General features: G+C 41.1%; 1 protein-coding gene across 8 annotated transcripts in view; it reads left to right on the top strand.

The window, feature by feature from the left end:
* ABI1 (abl interactor 1) overlaps positions 1–14,029 on the top strand; it is a 128,517-nt gene that overhangs the window by 107,057 nt on the left and 7,431 nt on the right. For 3 of the 8 annotated variants that reach the window (XM_074984893.1, XM_074984894.1, XM_074984900.1), the window contains 5 exons: positions 1,415–1,555; positions 4,418–4,518; positions 5,924–6,007; positions 7,772–7,948; positions 11,799–11,885. In XM_074984893.1, the coding sequence (XP_074840994.1) occupies positions 1,415–1,555; positions 4,418–4,518; positions 5,924–6,007; positions 7,772–7,948; positions 11,799–11,885 (590 nt within the window). The remainder of the gene's footprint in view (positions 1–1,414; positions 1,556–4,417; positions 4,519–5,923; positions 6,008–7,771; positions 7,949–11,798; positions 11,886–14,029) is intronic. The other 5 variants (XM_074984895.1, XM_074984897.1, XM_074984899.1 and 2 more) reach the window with 3 other exon arrangements.

Raw genomic sequence — 14,029 nt, 5'->3', positions numbered from 1 at the left:
TGAGTAATTTTTAGGAAATTTGTGCCTCCCTGAAAGTACATGTATGTGAGGAAATGTTCTGTCTAAACATATCTTGCCTACTGTTGAAGGCAGTACTGTAATAGGTAAGTGTTCATGCCATAGTATATGCATACAACTGTTTTAAGAGTATCTTGTGGCCCTGTGTGTAGTATTGGTTCTTAATTAGCTTTTAGCTTAATGGAGCACACAGCTTGGCCTCAATCTAGGAAAGCATTTTCAAAAGATGTTTTTCCCCATTGTATCTGTGCAGACTCACCACTGTGGCACCTCCTGCTGCTTATCTTGGAAATTAGCTCACATCCTTCTGTAGTTCACCCTCCAGTGGTATCTTGTCTGCCATTACTCCCACTTTGCAGTCTCCACCAGTCTGAATATATGAATATGCATTTCAGTGCCTCATTAATAATCTTCAAAATGGCCATTTCCAAGATTTGTGCTAGTGTAGACAGGGCCTCTGTGACCTGCTCTGCGCCCCGGACTATGGAGTCCTCTTCTGGGCACAGCCTTGCTCTGCTGTCTCCTCAGGCACCAGACACCTGTAGTCCAGCCACTCTCCTCAGTGTCCTGCTGTTGTAACCAGGCTAGTCCCTCGCTCCTGGGGAGTGCTGCAGTCTGTTGGCTACTTCCCTCAGGGCAAGTTGGGCAAAGCAAGGTGAGGAAGACCCAGGCCTGCTGCTACTCTGGGTCAAGATTCTCAGTAGGGAGCCATAGCTGGACTTTTAGCCGGCAGTTGCTACAGCCCCTCCTCCAACCTCTCTGCTGCCTCTTTTCCCTGGGCTGCTTCCCTTTTAGCCCAGCACATCATCTTCTCTTATTCCAGGGCCTCGGTCTGGCTCTCTTCAGCCATAAGCTCCTGCTCTGCTACCCTGCCTTGCGCAGCCCTGTCTCTTAGGCAGCCAGTCCTTTTCCCTGACAGGCCAGGGAGAGTCTGCCCTCTGCTCTGTTGAGCAGCCCTGTATAAATGGTCCCCGCTGCCCCTGATGGACTGCTGCAACAAGCCATTTCCCAATTGGTGCTCTCAGTAAGCCCTTTTCTTATTGGAGGGTTCTGTGCAGGCTGTCTTTGGCTTGCTTTAACCCATACTCTTTCTAGTGTGGGGCAACTGCCCACTATATTCATGCTTTTTATCTAGACAGTAGAATTTCCCTTTCACTTTTTGAAATATTTGTTCCAGGAAGATGACTAAAATAGTCTCTTGAAAACTATTTTGTCATTATGCAGAATTAACATGTTCAGTGAAATATCTATGTAACATGCCTCTTTCAGAGTTGGCTTCTATTTGGTAATGCTGGGTTACTGTACAGTGACCTTTTTAATTGAAGAGTTACGGAAACAAATAACTTCAGTACTTTAAAACTTTTTTCTCTCCTTCAACCCAATTTCATTTGAACAGACGAAATACTCCTTACAAAACCCTGGAGCCAGTTAAACCTCCAACGGTTCCTAATGATTACATGACCAGTCCTGCCCGACTTGGGAGTCAACACAGTCCAGGAAGAACAGCTTCCTTAAACCAGAGACCAAGAACACACAGGTAGACTATATTGTTTCTGGTTCTGTAATTGTCTTGACTGGCACGCTGACCCTCACCAGCATTGCAGTGAAGCTTTATGCCTGGCTTCTTCTAAAGTGGGTGGAGAACACAAGTGTGCTTTTATGTACCTTTTCTTTATATGTGTTTGCTGTCTGCATTTGATATCTGTAGATCTGTTAACTTTTAGAAACAATTGTTTGTTTTTCAAAGGTAATACAGGTTGAACCTCTCTAATCCAGAAGACTCGTCTGGCAACATCTGTAATCTGCCATGACTTTAGTTAGCCATATGACCTCTTTTACGGGTGTGGCTAAGTTTTTGTTTTTTTTTTTTTGGTTTTTTTTTTTCCTTCGTCCCATAAAGTTTGTATGCAGCCACCAGTTCTGGCTCTCAGGATTCTGTGCTCTTATCTCTAATTTACCTGTAACTAAGAGCTCAATAAGCAGTGGAAGTGTTTGGTAATGTGCTAGACAGTATTGCCCTCCGTGGTCTGGCAAATTCTCTCATCTGGCACTGTTCAGGTCCTGAGGGTGCTGGATGAGAGAGGTTCAACCTGTACTACAGAATTTTTGTTTATACACACAGCTTTGATTTCACAACCTAGTCTCTATCACTTTTTACCTCATCAGAGGAGGCAGAATTTCAGAAATGTATATGAGTGAATAGGGAGATGGAATAGCTGTCAGACTATGTAACTTAATTCAGACTTTAAGCTGGGATAGAAGTACAGGTAAGCTTGCTTTCACTGCTGCTCATTGTGTAGGGAAGCTGTTCTTGATTAGAAGATAGTTTTGCAAAGCTAAATACTTCCACACTGTCAGAAGTGCAGTTTGTTTTTATTATTCAAAGAAAAATCATGCCTTTTGACATTGTAGATTGACAGTATTGGGAGCTAAAATGTACCCACAGAACCAGTGCAGCAGTGCTAATCACTTTCCACGTGCTGAGGCACATTGGCAGAACAGCACTTCCTCTGGTGAGATGAACTCTTGCAATGAGAGCATAGTGCTGTCTCTAATGAATGCTTCCCCTAAATCTGTTTGTTTCAATATAGTCTTGGCTCAAACTGCAAGAAATTGACAATGGCTACTGAATACAGACAAGATTTAGGCAATGATTATTGTCCCAGGAATAGATGGGATGTGATTTGGTGTGAATCATTGAAATGATCTGTGATGTTTAATAGAACAACTGCAGTTCAAGGGTACCTTATGGACTTTGGGAAAACATGTTAACTTTTTTGTTTTTGAGCAGCTTGCTGTCAATTAAAAGTACTGTCAGATTAAGAAACATTACAAACCAGGATGCAGTCTGTTTAGCTGGCAGATGTAAAATCTGCCACCCTCCCCCCCACTTTTTTTTTTTTTTGGCCTGACACTATTTTTTATGTATACTACCATTAGAAATTCGGCTGCAACCATGGTGACAAAATCAAGGTCTTCAGCGTACAGAACTCTAATTTTGAACTTTAATTTTTATAATCAAGTTATTGTCTTAAGATATTTTCAGATGTGTCCAATTTCTTTGTATCAATTTATATATAGCTGCACAGAAATGGTAAAGTGCATTGAGTGCTACTATATTTTTAGTTACAGGTGTGTGGGCTGTTTAATTCACCTCCTATTGAACCTCTGTAAATTCAGGTCTTGGCTAAAGGCATATTTACTCAATTTTTCCTTGGATTCTTTCTGAAGTCCTGGTGTCCATTTAGCTGAAAAATATGTAATGACACCAACATGGCTGCATGTAAATGTTGTTTAAAAAATTATCTTATGGACTTGTCAGACAGTGCGTGTTGTCATACTGGCTAGTTCCACTAGAACTTTTAGTGATCACAAACTTTAATGCAAATATTTGCTTAGCAAAAAGGAGACATCTTAGGCATCTGCCATTTGTAATTCCTGTGACATGCACTCTGGGATGAACACTTGAATACCCAGTTTGTTAGTTCAAGGTGCCTGGAGCCATTACTATATTTGCATTCAACCAACAGCCCTCTGTCTCATGTGGTTGCTAACATTTTTAGATGTCCGTACTTAAAAGCCATGGGTGTATACACTCATCCGTCATTTAACAAGTGTTCTACTCACGAGTACTTGCTAAAACGAGGGACACACATACTTACAATGTTCATGATGCAAGTGAACTTCCCCGCTTATACAAGCCAGTTGCGTGGTCCCTGTCTGGGGCGCAGGGAGACCCGCAGGGCCTGTTCCCAACATGCCCCCTGTGACCAACTCCCCGCGCACCGCCCAGTCGCAACATTCCTCCAGCTCCCCACGCACCCACCCCATCACATTTCAAACCTGCCCCCAGGTACCTCTGCTGCAGTCAGGAGGAACAAGCCCCTACCTGAGCTACCTGTAGGTTTTAACCCTCCCTCACACTCATGGCCCCAAACTGCCCCCAGCCTTTAACTCCCTCCCAACCCCACATTCACTCTACCTTTCAAAAGCAGTGCCACCTGCTGCCACTCCAAGCACTTGGAACCAATCGGACTTTTACATGTATTTTAACAGGAATTTAGTATCCCTCTTAGGAGTTCTTGCCTACCAACAAAAAGTTAGGAACCAGTTGCGCTCATACAGCAAGGGGTTAGTGTACAAAGTGACTAACAGCTTAGCTAATGGTATCTGTACCTACTAGAGTTCTTAATACTCATCACCCTCAGATAATTTAATCACAATGTAATAGGGGTTTCAGGAACAGTCAGTACACAGGGTAGGGTTTTTGTGTTTGTTTGTTTTTTTTTTTTTTTGTTCACACCAAATGTTAGGTTCCTGTTCAAATGAGTAACGAATGTTGGGGAGGCTGTATGGAAAGCAGAGCTGATGTCTCATCTATCCCCCTCCTTCCCTCTAGTGGCAGTAGCGGAGGAAGCGGCAGTCGAGAGAATAGTGGAAGCAGCAGTATTGGCATTCCCATCGCTGTGCCTACGCCTTCACCACCAACTGTTGGGCCAGGTATTTAAGATGCTTTTTTAATTACGTAACACTGTAGCATGGCTCATTTTTCAAAGGAATTCCTTTGTCTGTGGGTGTATTGGCTTTGAAACTGTGAAATGGGCAGAATCCTGTTTGTGCAGTCTGTTCTGTAAACGTCAAGGAGCATTGAAGTTCTCTTCTCTTCCCTTTGAAGAGGTTGGAGGAGAATTGCTCCCCAAACCTACAAAATACCAGAACAGTTTTCAGCTGCTTGCTTTTTTTATTCATTACACCATAACATGATTTTTTAAAAGATCAGCAAATCTATCTTGAGCTATGTGGAGCAGGTGGAATCTGTGCTTTCAAACATGTCAACAAATAAACATTTCTAGATGTCCTGAGAGGAGAAAGTGACCTACATAGGATCAGAATTGTTTTCTAAAATAGCCTATTGATTTTTATTGCTTACAATTTAGTATGTTTACAATTTTAAGTAAAAAAAACTTCTTTCCATTGAACTGCTTGAGAGGCCTAGGAATTATTGAACACCATCACTAGTGAAATTGAACATCTACCAGTCTGATTTAAAACCAAAATCGTAACTTTAAGATAAGTCTAAATTATCACAGAGCATCAACGTACATGCCTCTAGGGAGAACCTTTTTTTTAGTGATGTTAAGGTGCTGTACTTGGCTTTTTACAGTCAAGGAGCCAGACCAGAGTGGAAGACATGATCACTGGCCTAGTAAGTGTGTATGATTTAGGCTAGGTCTACACTGGCTGTGGAAGATCGAACACTTACGTATGGTCTTCTGGGGCGCTGTTTTGTGTAAGTGCGAAATGGTGCGTTCCAGGATCAATGTCAAACCTGGAACTCCTTGCGAGCTTCTGTTGACATTCTGCGGAGAAGACAGGAGCAATGTCGACGGCTGCAAAATCGATTTTTAGGTATGCAGTTGTCCATACCTAAAATTGTGTAGCAGCTGTCCACATTCCCAGTTAGTGTAGACCTAGCCTTAGTGTTTGTGTGTTTGCGCAAAACATTGATCATCCAAATTAGTCTACAAACGAGTGGTGGTATTCACATGCTGTATTTTTTTCTGAGGGAAACTTGCTATTGCTGTTTTGAATCCTGTTGTCTTGTTGCTTTGTTTGCAAATGTACCCTTCTATGTCTTAAGGACCCCTCTGTGTCCTTGGCCTTCATAGGAATCCACATGCATGGATCTTGCTTTCACAGAGCACGCCCTGGTAAAGTCAATAAGTTCTCCATGCAGGAGAAAACATGTGCAGTTGTAGAACTCTTTGCGGGATTGGGGCCTAAGTGTGTATCCATATATTAATGTTAAATTTTCTTGAACTGGAAATCTTCTGAGTTCCTTTTGTCTCTAAAAATGCAGCTCTTTTGCCCATAGCCTAACTGGCAATATGAACTATTTTATTAGCACAAATTTCTGTTCCTCCTCCTCCTCCTGGAGTCCCACCAGCACCACCACTGCCACCAGCTCTCCCGATGGGCAGTCTTATAGGTGAGACTTGTGTCAGCACTGGTGTGATTGCAGTTACTTGGCATAATCAATAATAAACTCCTCCTAATGGATTTAGAGGAGCCGATTGCCTTGGTAGTGGGGTGTATGTGATTTGGTATAATCATCCAAGTTCTTCTTTAACAAATCTAATCCAAACTAATTCCTGGTGGTGTGAAAGCCTCTGAAAGTAAATACATAAAATATGGACGAACTATATTGGTTGCTTTAAATCCTAGTGTTCCCACTAAAGCTCAGATCCAATTAACAGTGAAGTGAGTGTAATTCCGAGGAATCCAAAGGAGTTTGCCATTAAAGTACACTGTAGTTCAGAAACAGCAGTGGTGCATGGTAGGGATGGTGCATTTCTCTTGTGGACTGATGAGGAAATATGTAAAAAAACAGATATGTCTTATTCGGTGGCTTTGATACGATTCTGTGATTTTATTTTATTTTTTTTTTTTTTGTTAGGAGATACAAAACTGAGACACGAATTCTCCTGCATGTGTGAATGATGACACAGTGACTTGCTTCCTGGTAGATTTGGGTGGGATCCATTTTCATTGTTCTTTGGCATTGACGTAATTGGCCACTTTGTCTTCTCAAGCCACATAGTGCATGCCATTCATGGCTGCCAGAGAGGGGTTTTGAGAGCATTACCTTAGAGAACTTTTAGTTCACCATCCCACCCAAGGACAGTTGTCCTGGTCTTCACACAAATAACTTTAGAGGCTTTGACCCATAATTGTCATACTTTTTCTTACCTAAAATGTTGACTGAAAGTAACTTTTGAGTAGTGTTACTTTTGTCTGTAAACTTCAGAATGTTTATATGTAAAGATAAAATAAATTGATGCATTTTACTGCAATATCGTTGCTATATTTGGAATCTGAAAAGAACTTGAACGTTGGCAAAAAAAAGAGTTCAAGCAACACAAGATGCTCACTGATAGTGTGAAATTTTTACCCTTGACTTAAAATGAAAAAGCAAATATGAAAAAGATGGAACATGTATTCATTATTCATCTGCAATAATGAGTGTTGCACACCAGATGTGAGGTTGGTAGGAATTGATGCTGATCTCAGAGAAGAATGCTGACACATCTTGTGTTGACTGTTCTAGTTTGTTAATGCAAGTTCCCTATATGGAAACAGAGTTTGCAGACATCAGTAACTATAAATGTGGAAAGTGTCCTAGAATCATACCACTGATTTTATGTTTGCTTGATTAAGCACCTAACTTAAATCAAACTTTCTTTTAGTGGTGGTGGTGTCTTTTCTCCTGCTCTATTTTTCTTAATCCACACAGTTTTTTGTGTGTATTTTTGTTTTTTGCCTAGATTGAAGACCTCTGTTTCAGCATGCAAAACTATGGGTTTTCAAGGAGATATGTAACCTTTTCCAAGTGTTCCTTTCCTTTTGTTCAACAGGCAGTGTGATAAAAAAAATTAAGTTAAATTTGTGAAACAAGCAGATCCAACATTCTATATAAATGGTTAAAATGGCTACAACACTTCAGAAAATATAGCTGATGCATCTTGTTATATGGATGTTACTTTCTGTATCTCACCTGGTTGATAGCACAGGACTGGTATAACAAGATGGGTTTTTTTGTTAATATTTTGGTGCTGATCTCAAGATACTGGAGTGTTAGTTTTCTGGCATTCACCCTATTCTGGGACTTCTTTCTGTTTTCTCCATTCTGTCCTAAGTAATACTTTTGGCTTAAGTCGTCTTGTTTGGTTCCTTTTTGGCTACTGCTTTTCAGCTGCTCCTGGTTCAGCTCCTGGTTCCCAGTATGGCACAATGACCAGGCAAATTTCACGACACAACTCTACCACTTCTTCAGCATCTTCTGGTGGATACAGACGGAATCCCTCTGTGACTGCCCCGTTTTCTGCTCAGCCTCATGTTAATGGAGGGCCTCTCTATTCTCAAAACTCAAGTAAGCCTCTGTGCTTTGCTGTTATGCATCCGTTATGGAATGTTTTGAAGTATGATTTGCCTAATAGGCAGCAATCAGAAGCCGAATGCCGTTTGTTTGGTTTTTCTCCCTGGATGTGAGAAAAATAGCAAAAAGGCGCACTTTGCTTCCTTTGATTTATACACGGAACACGTTTCCTCTAGAAAGTGGTCAAGAATTGAATGTAATGGGTAACACCAGGCTGACCTACTTACTTATAAGCAAATATTAGTTAACATTGAGGGTGTGCTGGGGATGCTCTTTGCACGTACTCCAAAAATACAAGTTCTTCTGAAGGGAGAATGAATCTGGTAGGAACTGGGCCATGGACTATAGAGAAGTATTTGTTTCAAAACTGATTCATTAATATTTAAAATACCATATTATGAACGTTCTTCTCTATTTAAAAATGTAAAAGCTGTGAAGAAAAATTGTTGGCTGTCACTGTTGGTAAATGTCAGACTTACTGTCTGATACTGAGACCACAGGCTAAAATAGCTGGAAATCATGTTCCTTGTATAGCATTAATTTTACCTGCTTTTCTCTCATTTCAGCTAATAAACACCGTATTAAGGGATTTCTCCAGTACACAAGTTCCCTTTAGGCTTTCATGTTTTAACAGTAACTGTAATAGCATAGCTTAAAGAACAGGTTAGGGGACAGAAATTAATGGCTAGAATGTTTTTAAAAATGGCTTAAACTGTTAGCATAGTTACTTCTGAGTCCACTATGTTCAATGAGATGGGAGTTGGGAAAATACTGAGGTGGAGTGAGGCAGAAAAACCTGTGGCTGTACAGCTATCATATGCCTGTGCTATACTTCTAGTGGAGTCCTCTAGCTGTCAGAGCAATGGCATAGATGCTCGTAATACACCTTTCCCATCCCAAGGCTCCCAGCTGTAGAAGTTCACTCTTATACCCCTTGCTCTGCCTTCCAGATGTCCACTGTTTCCCTGACTTCCAGCTCATCCCAAGCAGCACTTGCCCCAAATTCCTTTCCTAGATCCTTCTCATGTCTGTCCCCTACCTGCCCCTTGAGCCTGATGAGGTGGCTGGACAGGATGGTGGTGATCTCTTCTCTGCAGCAAGCTCCTCCCTGTCCCGTCCTGTCCAGCACTCAGAGCTGAGGTGGAGGCGGGTAAAGCAGGCCACAGAAGAGACGAGCTGGTTTGCAGAGAGCAGCATGCCACCTGCCTGACAGGGCAGCCCCTACCAGCGGAAGACTGGAAGCAGGACCACTTCCCTGCCCAGATGATTTGCCTGGGTGAGGGGGGAAATGCTGACTGTTGTACTTAAGCAGCTTTGCTGCCTCCTCCTCTCCACCCCAGGTGGGTCGCAGGGGATATGAAACGAGAGCTGGAAATCAGTGTTTCCTTTGCCCCCACTTGCAGCTAAATTACGGTCTTACACACACAACCCCAAGATGGATTAGTAATGCCCTAATGCTCTTCTCACAGTTTCAAGGGTACCTTTCACTTGAGCTGGCCCGGCGGGGCCCAACTGGAGGGCAGTGGATGCAGTAGTCAGTTGGAGTGCAGGGCCCTAGTCAATTGCCTTGCCCTGAGGCCGGGCCTGCATTTCAATATGCTAACTGCCACTTTTACTACAGCATCATCGCTCAGCAATGCATTTGCTCTGTAGGTCCAAGAGAATTGAGCAATGTCTTCGCGCTGTTCTAGCGCTACATATGTGAAGAGCATTTAGGTTAAGAACAACAAGAGTCCTGTAGCACCTTTAAAGACTAACAAATGTATTGGGAATTAGGTAGTGAGCAATTAGCTAATCTGAGGAAGTGGGTCTTGCCTGTGGAAGCTCATTACCTAATACATTTGTTAGTCTTTAAGGTGCTACAGGACTGGTTGTTTGTGAAGCTACAGACAACTATGGCTACCCCTCTGAGTCTATTTAGATTTAAGAACACTCCACACTGATCTAGTATTCATTTTCAGTAAATAAAAAATTTATACACCTAGACAGCTCCTGGGATGGTCAACAACACATGTATTTATTTAATCTTTACTTTCTTCTCCTCACCCTGCTCACGTGCCCGTGGACGTTTTCTGCACATTCTTCACTGCAAAAATGTATTCAGATGATAAAACTAGATTTCATTTCTAAAATGGCTGAATTGTCTCAAATGTTACATAGCTAATTTATTGAAAATTTATAGATTCTCAATGTAACTTCTGTGTTCAGAAACTGGTGTAATCCCTTAATCTGGGTCGTGGTATATAGTGCTTCAAAACAAATTAAAATTAAAGTATTGTGATGAGCGAGTATATTTTTCACTTGAAACTATTTTCATTCACTTCTGATATGTGTGATTTTTAACATCATTGTCTTGACAATACATTGTTTTTCCTGTTTTGCTTGGGTTACACATTCATGTTTACAAACAGTAATTTTTGTTCTGTGAAATGTTGTCTGTCTTTTTTTCCCCCTTTCACACTTCTATACTGGTAAATGATGTGGGGGAGGTAGTTGGTTTTGGAATGAATTAAATATTGCCCTTATTCAGCAAACAATGTTAATTACGCCTTTGTTTTATAACTGTTGCTTGCTCAGAAGAAGAGAACCTCTTTCAATTTTACGATTCCAATCAAATTACTCCGCTGAATTCACACCTCAAATTTTTTTTCTCTGTTTTTATACGTAAAAGTTTTAAAACTGGAAAAGAAGACTTAATTCATTAAATGAGTTGAGCTGTTTTTATCCTCTTGGGAAGATGTTGCACCAGACCAAGACTATTTTTGCAGTCTCTGCAGACTTAAATGTTAATGGAGCCATGAACTACTCTGTTTTCTTCTAGCAAGTGTTTGAGGCACTTTGGTCAGTCAGTGCAGGGGCGTTTGTATGGCCAACTGCCTGTACTGTAACTAGTTGCTTTATACAAAGTGGATTTCAGTTTCTAGGATGTCAGTGCTGTGCCTTTGGTGGGCACTGACTGCACGTACACACACAAATCATTGCTTAATAAAATGAAAGGCTCAGCAGCCATATGCACTCCTGTGTTTCCACTGACTGGATAAGAATTCGTCATATGCACAGGAGGAGCAGTTGTGCCATTGCAACCTATACCAGCTGCCAGACTGCTTGGTGACACATCTGTTCTTTATAGGCTCTTCTTTTACAATATTGAAAGCAAAACGTAATGCTGCTGAAAACCAATTTACACGCTTTTGTGTACTTCAGCCTATGAGACCAGGTCCTTCTTGAATTCCCATAAAATACACCCACAGGAGCACAGTAAATTGAGTCACTTAAGTGACTGTCACTTCTGATATACACTAATAATTGGTTTTTCAGTATGAATTGAATTTAGAATAGCTAGAGTTGCAGGAGTGTCTGCTTCAAGTAAATATTTTTGCCTTGCCTCAAATGTGCCTGTTACGTAACATGAGGAGATCGCCACCGTCCTCTGAACCTTGTCTGATGTTCATATAGCTCTTAAAAGAGAGTCACAATTTTGGAGCAATTCTTTTTAATTTTTTACATGGAGTTAGGAAGCTTTTTGTTTCCTGCCATTTCTAGGTGCTATTGTAATACATGAATGAAATCTTCATTCTCATGTCCTCTGAATTAGGAGCATTCAGAGTGGACTTTGCCCCTTAGATAAATATGTTTATCTTTCTGGAAAGGTTGATTTGGCTAAACATGAATTCAGCTGTAGCTTTAGCTTTTGGGAAAACAAACTTGAAGAAGGTTCTTCAGTGTGTTCTTGTTCTTGCATATTTTGTTTTGTGGTCCTTGTTACTGACAGCTGCTTTTGTTTGTTTCCTTTTTTCCTTTATCTGTTTGACTTCTTCCCCAATATGGTCTCTGTTGCTACCAGTTTCTATTGCTCCACCCCCTCCCCCTATGCCTCAGTTGACTCCACAGATACCTCTCACAGGCTTCGTGGCCAGGGTGCAGGAAAACAGTAAGTTTTGACAAGCTGAGCTGTCAAAGAATAGAGCCTGTTTTCTTCTAGCATGCATGGCTGGCAAGTCAGACTCTATTTTGTTTCCTTTCCAGAAGCTAATACCATCTTGCATTCTAGTGCCACTATACTATCGGAGCTGAAGGGCACGCTCTTCAATTTTTTTGTAACATGTGCATGATTATTACTGACCCATTTAAGATTTGAGCTGCAAATTTCTGATAGAAATACAAATGTGAACTATGTGGCATCTGCTCAGTCTGTGGATGTAGAATTAAAAAAAGTAGTGTTGCATCCTCCTGCCTGAAGCTATCATGAAAGTGATGATTACAAAGGATTATGTAGCCTGTTAAAATATGCACCTGTGTAATTGTTAACTGACAAATTGAAGCAGTTTTTGTAAGCCAGATAAAAAAAATTGTGCAGCTTTACTAAATAATGCAGATAGAAGGATCTTGACGTTTGCCTCAATTCTTTCCTTTTTCTTCGTGTTTTCTACGAGTGAAAACATTTACTGCTATCTGGACATCTTAGCAAAAGTGGAGCAATGATGAGTAACAAAGGGCCTGATCGTCTTCAGTGCGAAGGGCCTGCAATTTCCCATTCGCAGTGTCTTGGGGGAGCCTTCAGGATATTGATTCTGCAAACAGCCGACTCCTTTATAGGGTGCATAGTACTCATAAGAACACTTAAGTCTTCAGGTTTTCAACTTCACCCTGGGGATATTAAGCATTTTTTAGAATCCAGGCCAAAGGAGCCCAAAAGTGACAGAAGCACGCTATAACATTTTAGAGAGTAAACTACCCTGGCCCAAATTTTGTAAAACCCCTTCTCCGTTATAGGACATGCCTTTGCCACAGGCTGGATTGATGGGCAGCAATCCATCTAGTGAGGCTTGATTTATTGCCTCTAATAAAAACGATAAATTGGCTACTGAGTGATCACGCATTGTTTCCAGTACTTCTCCAAAGTGAGAAGAGTAAGCACAGTGTCAGTTTTTGACTTACCAGAGTGAAAGTGCTGCAGTAAGCAGACCTACAAACATTGACTTCAGCTATGTTATTGACATAGCTGAAGTTGCATAATTTACCTTGGTGGCCTGTGGTAGTCCAGACAAGGCCGTAGTGAACTAGCAACTGCTAGAGATCAAGGCTACGAAAAGTTAGAACTCCATTGTTGCATGCCGATAATGGTTCAAAGGTTAATTTTTTGGACTGAAATTTTCCACGCGTACCATCCTTCAGAAGGTGAATCTGCTCCACTCAAGATACAAGTGAGAGAGTGAGTGTGTGTGTGTGTGAGACACCAAAGGAAGAGAATCTGTGCTCACTTTTGGACAGGCTTACTGCCAAAGTGACTAAGGTTTGAAACCCGGCCTGGGAAGGATGAACTTTCCCAAATATCTTTTTAAAAAATGGATTTTGATTTTTTTTTTTTTTTTTTTTTTTTTTTTTTTTTTTAAAAATTAACTGAATTTGAAAACTTACTCCACAGCAAACCCTGTTGACAGTATAGTGTGAAGGCCACAGAGTAGCATGAATAGGCTGGATTTCCATGGCATCAGCATTTCCCTTCCTTATAGCCTCCAAGAAAAAGTTTCTTCCTCTGTGGCCCGATAGACACTTCAGAAAACCTGCTGTTTTTTCCTGCGCCCTGTGCTCTGACTGTGGGTATCTTCAGAAGAGGGTTTCACTCAGACTTTGTAATACCTCAGCTATACAGACACAGGTGACACACAAGTAGCTGTGCTGCTGCTTTTTTTCTCCTCTGAACAAGATTGGTTCATAACAATCCCCACCCCTATTGCCAGCTAAATAATAGCAGCAGCTGTAGGTTAAGGAAGTCACAATGTCCTTACTTTGTACATGCCAAAGAAGTTTGAATTTGAAACCTAGGTTTGGAACTAGTTAAATATTAACAGACCAGCCCATTTCTTCCCTTCCTCCTCTCCCACTTTGTTCTGTTGGATTGTTTAAAAATAAAGTAATGTTAATGCCTCTTCAATTAACCAGTTTAAAATCAGTGAGGAAGTATAAAGACTAAATTTCCAAGAGGAGAGTTAACTCCACTTAATAGCACATATACAGTACTTTCTATTTCCACTTCTCCCATGAAATATGAAGCTGAGTTTGTGTGTTTTCGGA

This window comes from Carettochelys insculpta, chromosome 2 (assembly GCF_033958435.1).
Source record: "Carettochelys insculpta isolate YL-2023 chromosome 2, ASM3395843v1, whole genome shotgun sequence".
Classification (NCBI taxonomy): domain Eukaryota; kingdom Metazoa; phylum Chordata; order Testudines; family Carettochelyidae; genus Carettochelys; species Carettochelys insculpta.
This window is presented reverse-complemented; position numbering and strand designations above follow the sequence as displayed.